The 13961-nt window shown below is 48.1% G+C and overlaps 1 protein-coding gene across 1 annotated transcript in view; it reads left to right on the top strand.

Annotated features, from left to right (window-relative positions):
* The window catches only part of LOC144504001 (thioredoxin domain-containing protein 6-like), a 65159-nt gene that overhangs the window by 13504 nt on the left and 37694 nt on the right, over nt 1-13961 (top strand). The window contains exons 3-9 of the mRNA XM_078229149.1: nt 2351-2495; nt 3315-3386; nt 4840-4956; nt 5653-5728; nt 8464-8546; nt 11027-11119; nt 12518-12672. Of these exons, the coding sequence (XP_078085275.1) occupies nt 2351-2495; nt 3315-3386; nt 4840-4956; nt 5653-5728; nt 8464-8546; nt 11027-11119; nt 12518-12672 (741 nt within the window). The remainder of the gene's footprint in view (nt 1-2350; nt 2496-3314; nt 3387-4839; nt 4957-5652; nt 5729-8463; nt 8547-11026; nt 11120-12517; nt 12673-13961) is intronic.

Here is a 13961-nt window from a genome sequence, read left to right as displayed (position 1 = left end):
CGACCCCACTGCGACCCCACCTCGACCCCACTGCGACTCGTTTGTTTTCATTCTATTTATTTTTACTGTTCTCAACCTTTTATTTCTTTATTGTCTTCATTTTTCTTCCTCCCCCACTCTTTCCTCTACTTGATCTCCCCTTTCCTTACCCTTTTTCCCCCTTTTTCTTCCCCATTTACCCACTTTTTCTAATTTTACCTCTATCCTACCTATTCCTCCCCCTCCCCTCACATCTTCATCTGTCACAGTTCACCCTCTGATTTTAGCTTCTCTGCCATTTGGCCATTCACACTTTCTATTCTCTAGCAGCCTTTCCCCTGGTTCCTGTGGCTATGACTCATCTTTCATTCCCTCCCCCTGCAGTATAAATATCTCCCACTTTCTCTGCCTTTTAGCTTTGACAAAGGGTCGTTTGGACTCGAAACGTCAGCTCTTTTCTCTCCTTACAGATGCTGCCAGACCTGCTGAGATTTTCCAGCGTTTTCTCTTTTGGTTTATGAGGAGAAACTCCTTCTCTCAGAGAGTTGTGAATTTGTGGAACTCACTGCCCCAGAGTGCAGTGGAGACAGACCTCAATCAACAGATTCAAGACAAAGATAGCTATGTTTCTGCTGAAACGCGGGATAAAGGGAAATGAGGAGCAGGCAGGAAAGAGATCAGGATGAGATCAGCCATGATCATGTCAAATGGCTGAGTGAGCTTGAGGGGCTGAGTTGCCCACTCCCGCTCTTGATTCCCATGTTCCGATGTTCTGTAACTCTGCCGGCCATCTTTCTTTAAGGTCTCCATAGTAAAGCATTTTTACCAGTTTAAGTTGATATTGGCACCTTATTCATTCTGTTCAAGGTGTCCCTTGCTCTAATGGAAGTGCACGGTATGATATTTTGAGGAATCTCCTCATTATAATAAATACCAATGGACTCTCATCGGTTTTAGACAGCCTTGGATTACAGTGGGTCCTGCAGCACCAACACTGAGAGCAGACACAGGTTCAACCCTCCAATCCGCCTTCAGAATAACCACATCATGTATAAACTGCAACCTCACCAAATTAGGAGAGTCGATTAATATGCCGGCAATGAAAAGTTACAGGAAGATGGAGGAATGTGATGAAGGGCAGAAGTGAAACGACCTTGCGGGAGATCTGGAATTCTCCCCCCGCCGGATGCCCAGTTTGATCATGTGTGCCTTGGGGTCACATGTGAGGAATATCCATTGGGTAAGGTTCTAGTGGGGTTGATGGCACCAGCATGAGGTAACACATGGAAGAGCGGACAGGAAGAAGCCTAGGTGACAATGGGCTAGTGGCCATGATTCCAGAGGGTTGTGAGTTCAAATGCCAAGTGGCAGTTTGTGAGTTGGCTCTGGAAATTAACCAGGAAAGCTATTTGACGATTGTAAAATCTAATTGATTCACTGATGTCCCTCAGTGAACCTACAACATGCATTTATACAGTCTCCATATCATGAAAGGTCTTCACAGGAGGGTATCTGACATTGGCCCATATCTGGAAGTATGAGATTAGACGAGCAAAACATTGGTGAGAGAGGCAGATTTTAAGGAGCATCTAAAAGGAGGAAAGAGGGGTAGAGAGGCGAAGAGTTCAGGGAGGGAATTCCAGAGCTTAAGGCCCAAGTAGCTGAAGGCATGGCTGCCAACGGGTGCTAAAATTGGGCATGCACAGAATGCCAGAATTAGAGGACTGCTGATATTTCAAAAGCGTATAGGGCTGGAGGAGGTTCCAGAAGTAGAGGCAGGGGGTGCGGTGAGAGGGGGAGACACTATTGGACAGGTTTGAAAGCAAGGATAAGAATTTTTAATTGAAGTGTTGCTTAACTGGGAGTCAATGTCAGTCAACAAGCACAGGGACGATGGGTGAATGGAGTCGATGTGAATTAAGCTGCGGGCAGCTGAGTTTATAGAGGGTAGAACCAGCCAGGAGTGGATTGGATTAGTCAAGTCTAGAGTTTCAAAGGCTCTAGGTTTGAGTGGAAAATAAGATGAAGTGGAGATGGATCTGGTGTCCCCTACATCGATCTCCCGTTTAAGTCTATATGATTGGTTCCTGATGCCTTTACAATAGCTGGGGATGTACAATAAATATTGTCTGTCCCATATCTCAGTAATAAAAGGAAAATATTGAGAAGGCAAAGAAAGGAAAACTATGGACGGAATTTTACGGCCTTGCTTGAGACATTTCCGTTGCCCGCCCCTCGCCCGCTCCGATTCCATGGCAGGCGCGGGCAGTGGAATTCCAGCGTATAATTCAAAGTGGCACAGATTAAGTTGATGATATCACACCTCTTACTTCTGTGCAGTCTAATTTAATGCACATTTTACCCAATGCAGACAGCTGGCACTGATATGCAATGACGTTATCTCTTTGGCAGTTTTGGACATATATCAGGCTTGGTGTGGCCCATGCAAGGCTGTTATCAGTTTGTTTCGGAAGATTAAAAATGAACTGGGGGATGACCGTTTGCACTTTGCTGTGGTAAGACTTTCAGTTTTTGTACAGAGTTTGAGAGTGGTGGCTGTCACTAAGGTCAGATTACTCAAAATGTGAAATCGGTCCCATTCTCCGTGAAGGAAACCCAAACGCAGGCTTTGCCTGAGAGAGTTGCTCAGGAATGTGTGCAAAGGTTCATTGCTGGAACGCCGCGTGAATAGTTTCCAACTCAATGTTGAGGGACAGCTGCAGCAACTCTTTGATTCTTGCTCTGAGCATGGAGAGCCAGCTTAACTGTTGGCCATTATTGTCGTCCTCTCCCAGAATGTAGGGCTGCCAAAACTGTGAATAAACGTATTCCTGGAACTTTCATCACATGACTTAGCCCCCCTCCCTCAACCGCACCCCGCTCCAGCCACGAGTCAGCCATCAATCCTTATGAAGCACTGCTGCCCTACACCAATTGGAAAGCAAAAAGACTCATTAGCTAATGGGATGATGCTTTACTATTTTTTTCCCATTTTCAATATTTTTTTTATCTGGTAAAGGGAAATGGTCAAAGAAAATGATAGAAAAACGACAAGGTCCCAATGATATTTTCTCCCCCAGGGTTTCAAAGAGAACTGCCCTAGAGATTAATCTCCAGTTCCTGGAGGCTCCAGGCCAATCCTGGAGAGGTTGGCATCCCTGCTGCTTTGGCTGAGTACAGCAGGCGAATAGTCCACTCTTCACGCGCTCCAGTTGTAGAACACATATCCGTCACATTAGGCAGAGAAACCCTGAGCTGATTATAGGAGGAAACTGAACAAATCTGCTTCCTGATCTATTTGACGTGTTACTGCTTTTGTGGATTCATCTCTCCAGGCAGAAGCAGACTTGATTGACACACTGCAGAAGTACAGAGGGAAATGTGAACCCACGTTCCTCTTCTATGGAGTGAGTTAATATTACACTGATTTAAGGAGCAAAAATAAATCACATGCTTTTCCTGTTTTTTTATTGTCCCATCTCATCCCCAGCCCCCTGTACAAACTCCACACAGACAGTGAACCGAGGCAGGAATTGAACCCGGTTCCCTGGCACTGTGAAGCAGCAGTGCTAACCACTGTGCCACTGTGTCCTCTTACTCTTGTTCGGTGTTGGTTCCACAAGTGCTGCCAGCCTTTTGGTATCCTGCCCAGTTTTACGATAGAATAGAATCCCTACAGTGCAGAAGGAGGCCTTTTGGCCCATTGAGTATGCTCCAACAGACCATCCCATCCAGGTCCATCCCTCTACCCCATCCCTGCACCCCCCACATATTTGTCTCGCCAATCCCCCAACCTATACAGCTTTGGACACTAAGGGGCAATTTAGCATGGCCAATCCACCCAACCTGCACAGCTTTGGACACTAAGGGGCAATTTAGCATGGCCAATCCACCTAACCAGCGTATCTTTGGACATTAAGGGGCAATTTAGCATGGCCAATCCACCAAACCTGCACAGCTTTGGAGTGTGGGAGAAAACCGGAGCACCCGGAGGAAACCCATGCAGACACAGGGAGAATGTGCAAACCCCACACAGTGACCCGAGACTGGAATTGAACCCGGGCCCCTGGCACTGTGAGGCAGCAGCGCTAACCACTGTGCCACCGTGGTGCCCCATGAGTATTATTGAGAAACATGCCCCCTGTGGGTGTTGCTGGATGGATGGAACAGCACTCACAAAACCTGACCCTGAAATAATGCCCTCCAAGAGCTTGAACTCTCTCTGTGGACCCAGGCCCATGGATTTCTGTCAGATTCTAGCTCCCCGCTCATCAGCCAGTTGCCTCACCATTGGCGAAATGTTGACCTGCCTCCTTGGGGCAGGCATCCAGTGCACCTTCGTTCCCACTCTCAGTTGAATGTCCCAGTGCTGGATTTGCGTCTGGGAGCCGATGCGATCTGACTTCCTGCACTTCAACAGATTTTCCTGCCTTCTTTCCCATCTCCTGGTAAATTCCAGCTTGTTAACTTTCTTCCTGTACCCACCGCTCTCGCCTGCTGAGTATTTCCAGCTTTTTCAGTTCTTTTATTCCAGTATCATTTGTTGATCTTTTATGACAGATTCACAATTTTGTTACTTTTGAAACAAAAACAGAAAAATGCTGGGAAACCTCAGCAGGTCTGACAGCATCTGTGGAGAGAGAATAGAGCCAACGTTTCGAGACTGGATGACCTTTCGTCAGAGATGTTACTTTGCTTTTTTTTCATGACTTTTGACTTGTTTGAATGACCACATGAAATACCAATGTCCACTAAATATTTAGACATTTAATCAACAGTGAAGATTGTTTTGTGGTTTACTCTTATTTAAAAACAAATGCTTGCTGCTAATTTGAGCGTCACTCTGTCTGTTTTTCGCAGGGAGGGCAGTTGGTTGCTGTTGTGAGGGGGGCAAATGCCCCATTGCTGCAGAAGTGCATCCTTGAACAGCTGGATGCTGAAAAGAGAGTCTTAGAGGAGGGGGCCGAACGGAAAGTGGTGAGACCATTACTGAGAAAGAAGATAAAAACAGACAAATATTACTGATTAGAGACGTGTTGCCAAAGTTTCAGTCTTGCACGCATCAGGACAAACACAAGAATACCAAATTTCAAACAGTTACAACAATTTGTACTACAGGAGACTCTGGCCACACCTCAGCCAATCAGAGTTAACCTGTCAACTACTCAACTTTCTCCTATAAATGGCGGCACGGTGGCAGAGTGGTTAGCACTGCTGCCTCCTAGCGCCAGGGACCTGGGTTTGATTCTACACGTTCTCCCCGTGTCTGCGTGGTTTCCTCCGGGTGCTCCGGTCTCCTCCCACTGTCCAAAGACGTGCTGGTTAGGTGCATTGGCCGTGCTAAATTGACCCTCAGTGTACCCGAACAGGAGTGTGGCGACTAGGGGATTTTCACAGTAATTACATTGCAGTGTTAATGTAAGCCTACTTGTGACAATAATAAATAAACTTTAAAAACTTTAAAACTTGAACCTCATCATGATGAAATTCTTCTTCTTATTAAATTCAGCTCCTGTTTTCTCACACTCCCTTTTGTGCCCATCAATTGGTACAGAATCCATTTCTGGAATGATAGTGATTAATGTGGGCCAATGGTTGGCATCTGATAATGGAAGTTCCTGAGCTTTTAACATGGCAGCTGATTAAATCCATGCTTTCCTCTTTGGTTTCTAGATCAAGGACGAAGCTCTGGCTGAAGACAAGGAACAGGAGGTGATGGTGTTGGAGGATGATGAAGAGGAGGTTCTGGGTAAGCAATGACATCATGGGTGAAAGCACAGCAACAAGGTGGTCTGGTTTTGGAAGCAATAAGCGGTTGGAAATTGACAATGATGAATTAAAATCAGAGGCGCCAAGAACATTCTTTCAATCAACTCCCTCGATTATTTCTTTCTGACACGCATCCTTAAAAGTGGCAGCACAGGTGGAAAAGGTGGTGAAGAAAGCATATGGCGTGTTTGTCTTCATTGGCCGGGACATCGAGTATATAAGTTAGCAAATTATGTTACAGTTGTACAAAACGTTGGTGATGCACCATCAATCGAGCAAAGACTAGTTTGTATGCAAGAACAAATAGGCTTTTATTAGCAAAAGACTTGGAGCACACCCATGCCGATGAACTGGTCCAGAGACTGAGGCAGGGGGATGGGGAGCAGTCGCCTTTATACCTGGACCGGGGGGGGGGAGGAGTCTCGGGTAGGGCCAGCAGGGATGTGTCCAGGCATGTCACATATACAGGTAATAAGCTAACAGTGGTTTACCACAGTTGGCTAGGCCACATTTGGAACACTGTGTTCAATTCTGGTCACACACTTCCAGAAGGATGTGGAGGCTTTGGAGAGTGTACAGAAAAGATTTACCAGGATGTTGCCTGGATTAGCTATGAGGAGAGATTGAATAAACTGGGATTATTCTCCCTGAGAGACGGAGGCTGAGGGGGGTGACTTGATAGGAGTTTATAAAATTATGGGGGGTATGGATAAGGTGAACAGTTGGAAGCTTTTTTTCCCAGGGCAGAAATGACAATTACAAGGGGGCACAAGTCCAAGATAAGGGGGGAAATGTGGAGATGTGTGGAGGAAGATTTTTACACAGAGGGTGGGGGGGGGGCCTGGAATGCGCTGCCAAGTGGGGTGGTTGAGGCAGATACATTAGCGACATTTAAGACTTATCTGGATAGACACATGAACAGACAGGGGAATAGAGGGATAAAGGCGGTTGGTTTAGATATGTAAACGTGATCGGCGCAGGCTTGGAGGGCCGAAGGGCCTGTTCCTGTGCTGTATTGTTCTTTGTTCTTTGTTTGTTCTTTGTTTGTTCTTTGTATCATCTGAGCAAATGATTAATTACTCAGGACTATTGCAAATCTGAAAGCAGTGGATCAAGATGTTGGAGGGCAAACCCACAGAAACACTTCATTTGATTCTGTATTTTGACTGGCTATTTCACTCTGCAATGGAGCGACTAAGCTGGAGTGTGGGGGTAATTGAGGATTCTGTGCTGCATTTGGTGCTGTTATTTGCAGCAAAGTCTCCCTATAACACTGTGGATGGTAGCTCTGACAATGTCTCGGTGGATCAGGGCACCATTTGATGCAATACCGACCACCACAAAACTGAGAGGCCCTGTTTCAACGGCACTGTTATTTAATGGTGAAGCAGGGCAGTGGTACAATTGCTGAAATTGGCCCTGATGCTCCTGAGCTCGAGAGAGAAAAGACCCCTGGGGTGAGAGAATTCCCAAGATCCGCAAAACTCTGAAGAAATTTCACTTCCCCACCATGCTAAGTGGCCCGCCACGCTTTCACAAGTCTCTGACTCCATGGCTAAACACCAGGAAGATTGAAGTCACTGGGGGGAATTATCCCATTGCACCTGCCAAGATCATCTTGGTCCTCTAGTGCATTTCTGGAAAGTGATGAAGTTGGGCGATGATGGCATCAGCTCAGTTTCGATGTGCCAACCAGCCTGCTGATGCTCTCCGGATTCCCACTGGGTTCACCACTGGCGACGGGTGGAACAGCAGACCAGTTATAGTTAGCCACTGTGAAGTGAAAAAAAGGGCGGGAATTTCTGCCCGCGCTCAGCCCAAAAGCGGAAAATCCTACCCGACGTCAACAGACCTTTGCATGACTCCCCCCCACCTACCCCTGGCGGGCGGGACAGGAAAACTCTGCCCCAGTGACTTCAATCTGCCCAGTATTTGGCCATGGAGTCATAGACTTGTGAAAACATGGTGGGCCACTTAGGATGACGGTGAAAATAAATTTCTTCACAGAGTTTTGTGGATCTTCAGAGTTCTCTCATAAGTTCATACAGTATAGGAGCAGAATTAGGCCATTCGGCCCATCGAGTCTGTTCCACCATTCTATCATGGCTGATATGCTCCTCATCCCCATTTTCCTGCCTTCTCCCCATAATCCTTCAACCCATTACCAATTAAAAATCTGTCTAACTCCTCCTTAAATTTACTCACTGTCCCAGCATCCACCGCACTTTGGGGCAGCGAATTCCACAGATTCACAACCCTTTGGGAGAAGTAGTTTCGCCTCAACTCTGTTTTAAATTTGCTGCCCCTTATCCTAAGACTATGACCTCTCGCCCTAGAATGTCCCACAAGAGGAAGCATCCACTCCATGTCTACTTTATCCAGACCTTTTATCATCTTGTAAACCTCAATTTGATCTCCCCTCATTCTTCTAAATTCCAGAGAGTATCGGCCTAAACTGTTCAATCTCTCTTCATACGACAAACCCCACAGGTCTGTGGATGCTCAGTTGAGGATAGTCAAGCCCAAATTGATTGATCTTTGGAGAATTTGGGGATAAGAGGACAGGGCGAGAAAGTGGAATCCAGGCCAAGGAAAAGCCATGATGGCATTGAATGGTGAAGTGGGCTCGAAGGGTTGAATATTCCTCGCATCATATTTCTTATTTTCTTACCCCTTGTATTTCTGAATTCCTTTCTCTGTTTCACTTTAATACAGTTACTGCCAACAAGTCTTACACAGTCGCAATCATCAAACCCGATGCTGTGGCTCATGGGAAAGCAGATGAAATAATAATGAAGGTGAGAAGCTCAATGTCCAATTGTTTGCAATGGAACTTCCTTCAAAAGCAGTTATAGAATCATAGAATCCCTACAGTGCAGGAGGAGGCCATTCGGCCCATCGAGGCTGCACCGACAGCAATCCCACCCAGGCCCTATTCCTGGAACCCCACACATTTACCCTGTTAATCCCCCTGGCACTGGAGTCAATTTAGCATGGCCAATCAACCTAACCCGCACATCTTTGGACTGTGGGAGGAATGATGTGGAGATGCCGGCGTTGGACTGGGCTAAGCACAGTAAGAAGTCTCACAACACCAGGTTAAAGTCCAACAGGTTTATTTGGTAGACTCCATCTGACGAAGGGGCGGCGCTCCGAAAGCTTATGGTATTTGCTACCAAATAAACCTGTTGGACTTTAACCTGGTGTTGTGAGACTTCTTACTGTGCTGTGGGAGGAAACCAGAGCACCCGGAGAAAACCTGAGGAAAGTTCAGTCTATTGGGAATTAATGCTTGTATTCTAGCTTTGGGTTTGAATTTTAATTTGGTTGTGGACTCAGGCACCCAGAAAATCATACAGCTCTAACGCAAATTCTGATGATAAATGGCAAACATTTTCAAATTCGGCAAGTGAAAATTGAGTGTGCCAATGTTTCCTTTGATGTGAAGTGATACATTCTGACAGGAGGAATAGGGAGAGGCAGTTTAAAATGAAGCTTACAATATTAAAGGGAGTGCAGGAGCAGAGGGACTTGGGGTACAAATCATTGAAAGTGTTGGGCCAAGCTGAGAAAGAAATCAATGAAGTATACAGGATCTTGGGCTATATCACTCGGGACATTGAGTACATTGGGCGGCATGGTGGCACAGTGGTTAGCACTGCTGCCTCACAGCGTCAGGGACCTGGGTTCGATTCCAGCCTCAGGTCACTGTCTGTGTGGAGTCTGCACGTTCTCCCCGTGTCTGCGTGGGTTTCCTCTGGGTGCTCCGGTTTCCTCCCACAGTCCAAAGATGCTCAGGTTAGGTTGAACGGCCATGCTAAATTGCCCCTTAGTGTCGGGGTAATTAGCAAGGTAAATGCATAGGGTTACGGGCATGGGGCCCAGGTGGAATTGTTATTGGTGCAGGCTTGATGGGCTGAATGGCCTCTTCCTGCACTGTAGGATTCCTATGATTCTACAAGAACAGGGAAGCCACAATAAGCCTGCACAAAACACAGGTTCAGCCTCAACTAGAGTATTGTACCCAGCTCTGGGTGTTACACCTTGGGAAGAATGTGAAGGCATTACAGAGCACACCATGAGAATGGTTCCAGTGATGAGGAACTTGAGTTAAAAGGATTAAGTCAGAGAAGCTGCGACTATTCTCCTTCCACAGGAGAATGTAAAGCAGATAGAGGACATTTAAAATCATGTGGCGTCTGAACAGAGCAGAGAGAGAGAAACTGTTCCCATTGGTGGAAGATTCATAAACTAAAGGGGTCAAATTTAAGATGAAAGAGAGAGTGATTCAAGTAAAACATTCCTTGCACAGCGAATGGTTGGAATCTGGAATGTACTCACTGACAGTGGAAGAGGTTCACTCAATCATGGCTTTCGAAAGTGAATTGAATTGAACCTGACGAGAGAATAGTTTCAGGGCTCAGGTGGGGGGGTGGATATGGGACTAGTGGATCTGCCCCTGTGGAGAGGGAATTTGCACAAACTGAATGGGCCAAATGGCCTCCCTCTGTGCTATAATCATTCTGTGATTCTGTGGGGGGAGGGGGGGGCGGGGAGGTGGGAGGCGGGTAAGATGGATCTCTGGTGGGGGGGGAGGTGGCAGGGGGGTCCGCTGCCACTCTGCGGATGATTGGTGGGGGGGAAGGGGGCAGGGTGTGGCGATTGGACTGGGTAGCGGGGGGGAGGGTGGGTGGATAAGGGGGGCAGTGATGTGTGTGGGGGCCATCGCTCCCGCTTTTCGCTCCCGCGCCGCTTTCTCCGCTTTCTGCGGCCCGGGAGCGATCTGACACGGGCGCACTTTTTCAAATGTTTTTCTAACTGCACATGCGCAGTTCAGAGCTCCGATCGTTTCGGGCGCGCGAAGTCCCGCCCACAACGCGAATGGGACTGGTGATTTCTTTTCAGGCTAAGTGTGTATGGGGGGCTCCTGGGAGCAGATTTCCAAGTCGGATCTGAATTACACCCAGATTCAGCACTTAGAATGAAAATGGTAAAACCAAGCCGTGTGTGTTAAAACACCTCACAACTTACTTGGCAATCAATTTAGGAAACGTAAAGATGCAACAGAAAAGAAATGATATTAAGTGGCAAATATTCGTAAGATCCCATTTATACAGGAGCGGCCATGACTGCTATGGACACTCCCTCACTCCCACTCTGGAATGTTGACTGTTAGAAATGCCAGAGGACACAATGTACCCGGGTCAGTGCCAAGTTGTTAATAAGAAAGAATTTGAAAGTGCAAAGTTTCTGTTAAAGTTTATCGGTGTTTCCTCAGATCCAGGAAGCCGGTTTCGAGATATTAGCTCATGAGGAACAGGCGTTAACCGAGGAAGAGGCTCGCAATTTCTACCAGCACAAAGTGGAAGAGGTGAGTGTGGAAGATGTTCAGTTGGAGGTGCAGAGAATGGTTACCATGGAAACAACATTCTCACCTGATATACAAGTCTAAATTTCTGCTAAATTCAGGAAGGTCTAATCTCTGGCTGCACTGCGATGGACGCAGTGGACCTCCTTCAGACAGCACTTTAGCACAATGGTTAGCACTGCTGCCTCACAGATCCAGGGACCCGGGTTCGATTCTGGTCTTGGGTCATTGTCTGTGTGGAGTTTGCACATTCTCCCCATATCTGCGTGGGTTTCCTCCGGGTGCTCCGGTTTCCTCCCACTGTCTAAAGATGTGTGGGATAAGTTGATTGGCCATGCTAAATTGCCCCTTAGTGTCAAGGGGATTAGCTGGGTAAATATGAGGGCTGATGGGAATAGGGTCTGGGTGGGATTGAATCCTGCCACAGCAGAATTTGAATCCAATAAAAAATATCTGGAATTAAGAATCTACTGATGACCATGAAACCATTGTCGATTGTCAGAAAAACCCATCTGGTTCACTAATGTCCTTTAGGGAAGGAAATCTGCCGTCCTTACCGGGTCTGGCCTACATGTGACTCCTACATGTGGTTGACTCTCAACTGCCCCCAGGCAACTAGGGATGGGCAACAAATGCTGGCCAGCACCCAGGTTGATAGGGTTGTTAAGAAGGCGTACAGTGTGTTAGCTTTTATTGGTAGAGGGATTGAGTTTCGGAGCCAGGAGGTCATGCTGCAACTGTACAACTGCGGCCGCACTTGGAGTATTGTGTAGAGTTCTGGTCGCCGCATCATAGGAAAGATGTGGAAGTGTTGGAAAGGGTGCAGAGGAGATTTACCAGGATGTTGCCTGGTATGGTGGGAAAATCGTATGAGGAATGGCTGAGGGGCTTGAGGTTGTTTTGTTAGAGAGAAGAAGGTTAAGAGGTGACTTAATAGAGGCATACAAGATGATCAGAGGATTAGATAGGGTGGATAGTGAGAGCCTTTTTCCTCGGATGGTGATGGTTAACACGAGGGGACAAAGCTTTAAATTGAGGGGTGATAGATATAGGAAAGATGTTAGAGGTAGGTTCTTTACTCAGAGAGTAGTAAGGGCGTGGAATGCTCTGCCTGCAGCAGTAGTGGACTCGTCAACATTAAGAACATTCAAATGGTTATTGGATAAACATATGGATGATATTGGAATAGTGTAGGTTTGATGGCTTTAGATTGGTTTCACTGGTCGGCGCAACATCGAGGGCCGAAGGGCCTGTACTGCGCTGTAATGTTCTATGTTCTATGTTCAGCCAGCGACGCCCATGCCCCAGGGATGAATAAAAAGAAATTCCATCATAAAAATGTGTTGTTCCGATAACATGTGCTGATTTTCTGGCTCTGTTGGTTTCTTCTCAACTTCACAGTCTCATTTTGAGGAGTTAATTCGTTTCATGTCCAGCGGAACTTGCCGGATTCTGATCCTATCCCGACCTGAGGAAACAGATGATGTCATTCCATTGTGGAGAGAGTTTATTGGTCCGACTCAGGTGGAAGTTGCGAAGCAGGAGAAGCCTGAAAGGTAATGGAGAGCAGGTCCCGAAGATCGTTTCACTGAGAGCCCTGGAGTTTGAGAAATGTCGCCCAGAGCAGCCTGAACCAGGAAGCCCAGCAGACAATACATTGAACAGAGTATTACATTCCCCTCTGCTTCAACATGGATTGGGACGAGGTTACTCTGCTGCCTGCTCGCTGTGCAGCGCAGAGGAATCTGAAGAAGGGCGATTGTCTCAAATAGAGAAACCTCACTGTAACAGATTTGTCGGTGAATCAATGTGGCTCCAACAACCAGAAAGTCCAAAGATGTGTGGGTTAGGTTGATTGGCCATGCTAAATTTGCCCTTAGTGTCCTGAGATGCATGGGTTAGAGGGAATAGTGGGTAAATATGTAGGGATATGGGGGTAGGGCCTGGGTGGGATTGTGGTCGGTGCAGACTCGATGGGCCGAATGGCCTCTTTCTGCACTGTAGGGTTTCTATGATTCTATGATTCTATGAAAGGTTTTTTAACGATAAACTATTACACACTAAAGGCCTGACAAAATCCCTCTTTTCTCCTCCCTGGCTCCAACTCAGGACCTCCCAGTCTGAGCCCTCACTCCCAGCCCTCACCCCCCTCACTCCCAGCCCTCACCCCCTCACTCCCAACCTCACGCCCTCACCCCCTCACTCCCAGCCCTCACCCCCCTCACTCCCAGCCCTCACCCCCTCACTCCCAACCTCACGCCCTCACCCCCTCATTCCCAGCCCTCGCCCCCTCACTCCCAGCCCTCACCCCCCTCACTCCCAGCCTCACGCCCTCACTCCCAGCCTCACGCCCTCACCCCCTCATTCCCAGCCCTCGCCCCCTCACTCCCAGCCCTTGCCCCCTCACTCCCAGCCCTCACCCCCTCACTTCCAGCCCTCACCCCCTCACTCCCAGCCCTCCCCCCCTCACTCCCAGCCCCCACCCCCCTCACTCCCAGCCCTCGCCCCCTCACTCCCAGCCTCACGCCCTCACCCCCTCATTCCCAGCCCTCGCCCCCTCACTCCCAGCCCTTGCCCCCTCACTCCCAGCCCTCACCCCCTCACTCCCAGCCCCCACCCCCCTCACTCCCAGCCCTCGCCCCCTCACTCCCAGCCCTCACCCCCTCACTCCCAGCCCTCACCCCCACACTCCCAACCCTTGCCCCCCTCACTCTTAGCCCTCCCCCCTCACTCCCAGCCATCACCCCCCTCACTCCCAGCCCTCGCCCTCACTCCCAGCCCTCGCCCTCACTCCCAGTCCTCCCCCCTCACTCCCAACCCTTGTCCCCTCACTCCCAGCCCTCGC

Source organism: Mustelus asterias, chromosome 14 (genome assembly GCF_964213995.1).
Source record: "Mustelus asterias chromosome 14, sMusAst1.hap1.1, whole genome shotgun sequence".
Lineage (NCBI taxonomy): Eukaryota > Metazoa > Chordata > Chondrichthyes > Carcharhiniformes > Triakidae > Mustelus > Mustelus asterias.
Note: the sequence above shows the minus strand (reverse complement) of the source record. Positions and strands in the feature narration are given on the sequence as shown.